Below are 1,068 nucleotides of genomic sequence, written 5' to 3' on the forward strand. Positions count from 1 at the left end.
CTGAGGAAGCGGACGCCCGGGCATCCATCTTCCTCGACGACCACTTCCCAGTGCTGCGTATGCAGGGTGTTCAAAGCGACGCGTGCAGTAATGAATCGGAGCCATTACGCGTGCGTTCGCAAAGTGCGCTAGACCAGCGCACGCACAGCACGGAATAAAGGCAGCATTTACCCTCAGCGGAAAGGCGACTAACAAGCGTGACTATGGTCATAACGAGCAAAAGAAAATTAAACTGTTGGAGCCCTTCGTCACGCATAGCATCCCCTTGCGAACGCACCTTGACTTCGCCGTCCTGTCCGCCCGAGACTAGGGTGTGGCTGTTTGGCTGAAAGTCAACGCTAAGAACAGGTTCTTTTCCATGCCAGACAATCTGCAACGTCTTCAGCTGCATAGAGACAAGGCTCGCTGCACTTCTGTTTCCAAAACAGGTCCGTCAAGCTTGCTACGCGGTCAGCACTGAAGCCATAGGATGAAGTTGCAAATGTATCGAGGCCAATTGATTTTGATAAGCAGTACAGGGCTGCCGCAAGTCCTTCAAACACAGCGTGCAGCTTAAGAAATCCGCGGACGCTAAAACTTTGGCCAGTAATATCTGCGTCACACTGGAGCGGCGGTGCTAAGAAAAGGTAGTGACAGAAAGACCTGCATCCAAATCGGTCACTTGCCGGCTATGCTAGCGCGCCAATTCGGATGTACGACATGTACGCTTTCCTTTTGGCTGTTATAGAAGCGGAGGTAACACATTGCAGTCTTTATACGATGATCAATGAAAGGCACCACCCGGCTCAATTTGGAGGTCCGGATGAGATGCTTGGTTTTGTAAATTTGGCAGACCGGCTGGTGGTACTTACTAGGGCATAGATTACTAGCCGAGAATAGAGGTGCAGCAGATGAGGCGCTAAATGTGACTGCAAAGCCTTCACGGCCTTTAACAGCTGATAAGGTCGCTGCAGTACTGGAAGGCCTAACGAGTAGCATGTATAGCAGCTGTCTCGCGAACTGAAAAGGCGTCCAGCGGCTGTGAACGGTTTGCCAGGCGGCTACACAGTCGTAGCGAGAGCCTGCTTA

General features: G+C 51.8%; 1 protein-coding gene across 1 annotated transcript in view; it reads right to left on the bottom strand.

Moving 5' to 3' along the window:
- Positions 1-391, bottom strand: part of VOLCADRAFT_58980 (uncharacterized protein) — a gene marked incomplete at both ends in the record, with an annotated part of 23,619 nt that extends 23,228 nt beyond the window's left edge. The window contains one exon of the mRNA XM_002949179.1: positions 253-391. Coding sequence (XP_002949225.1) covers positions 253-391 — 139 coding nt within the window. The remainder of the gene's footprint in view (positions 1-252) is intronic.
- Between the last annotated feature and the right edge of the window lie 677 nt (positions 392-1,068).

The sequence above is a fragment of the Volvox carteri genome (genome assembly GCF_000143455.1).
Source record: "Volvox carteri f. nagariensis unplaced genomic scaffold VOLCAscaffold_13, whole genome shotgun sequence".
In the NCBI taxonomy this organism is placed as follows: Eukaryota; Viridiplantae; Chlorophyta; class Chlorophyceae; order Chlamydomonadales; family Volvocaceae; genus Volvox; species Volvox carteri.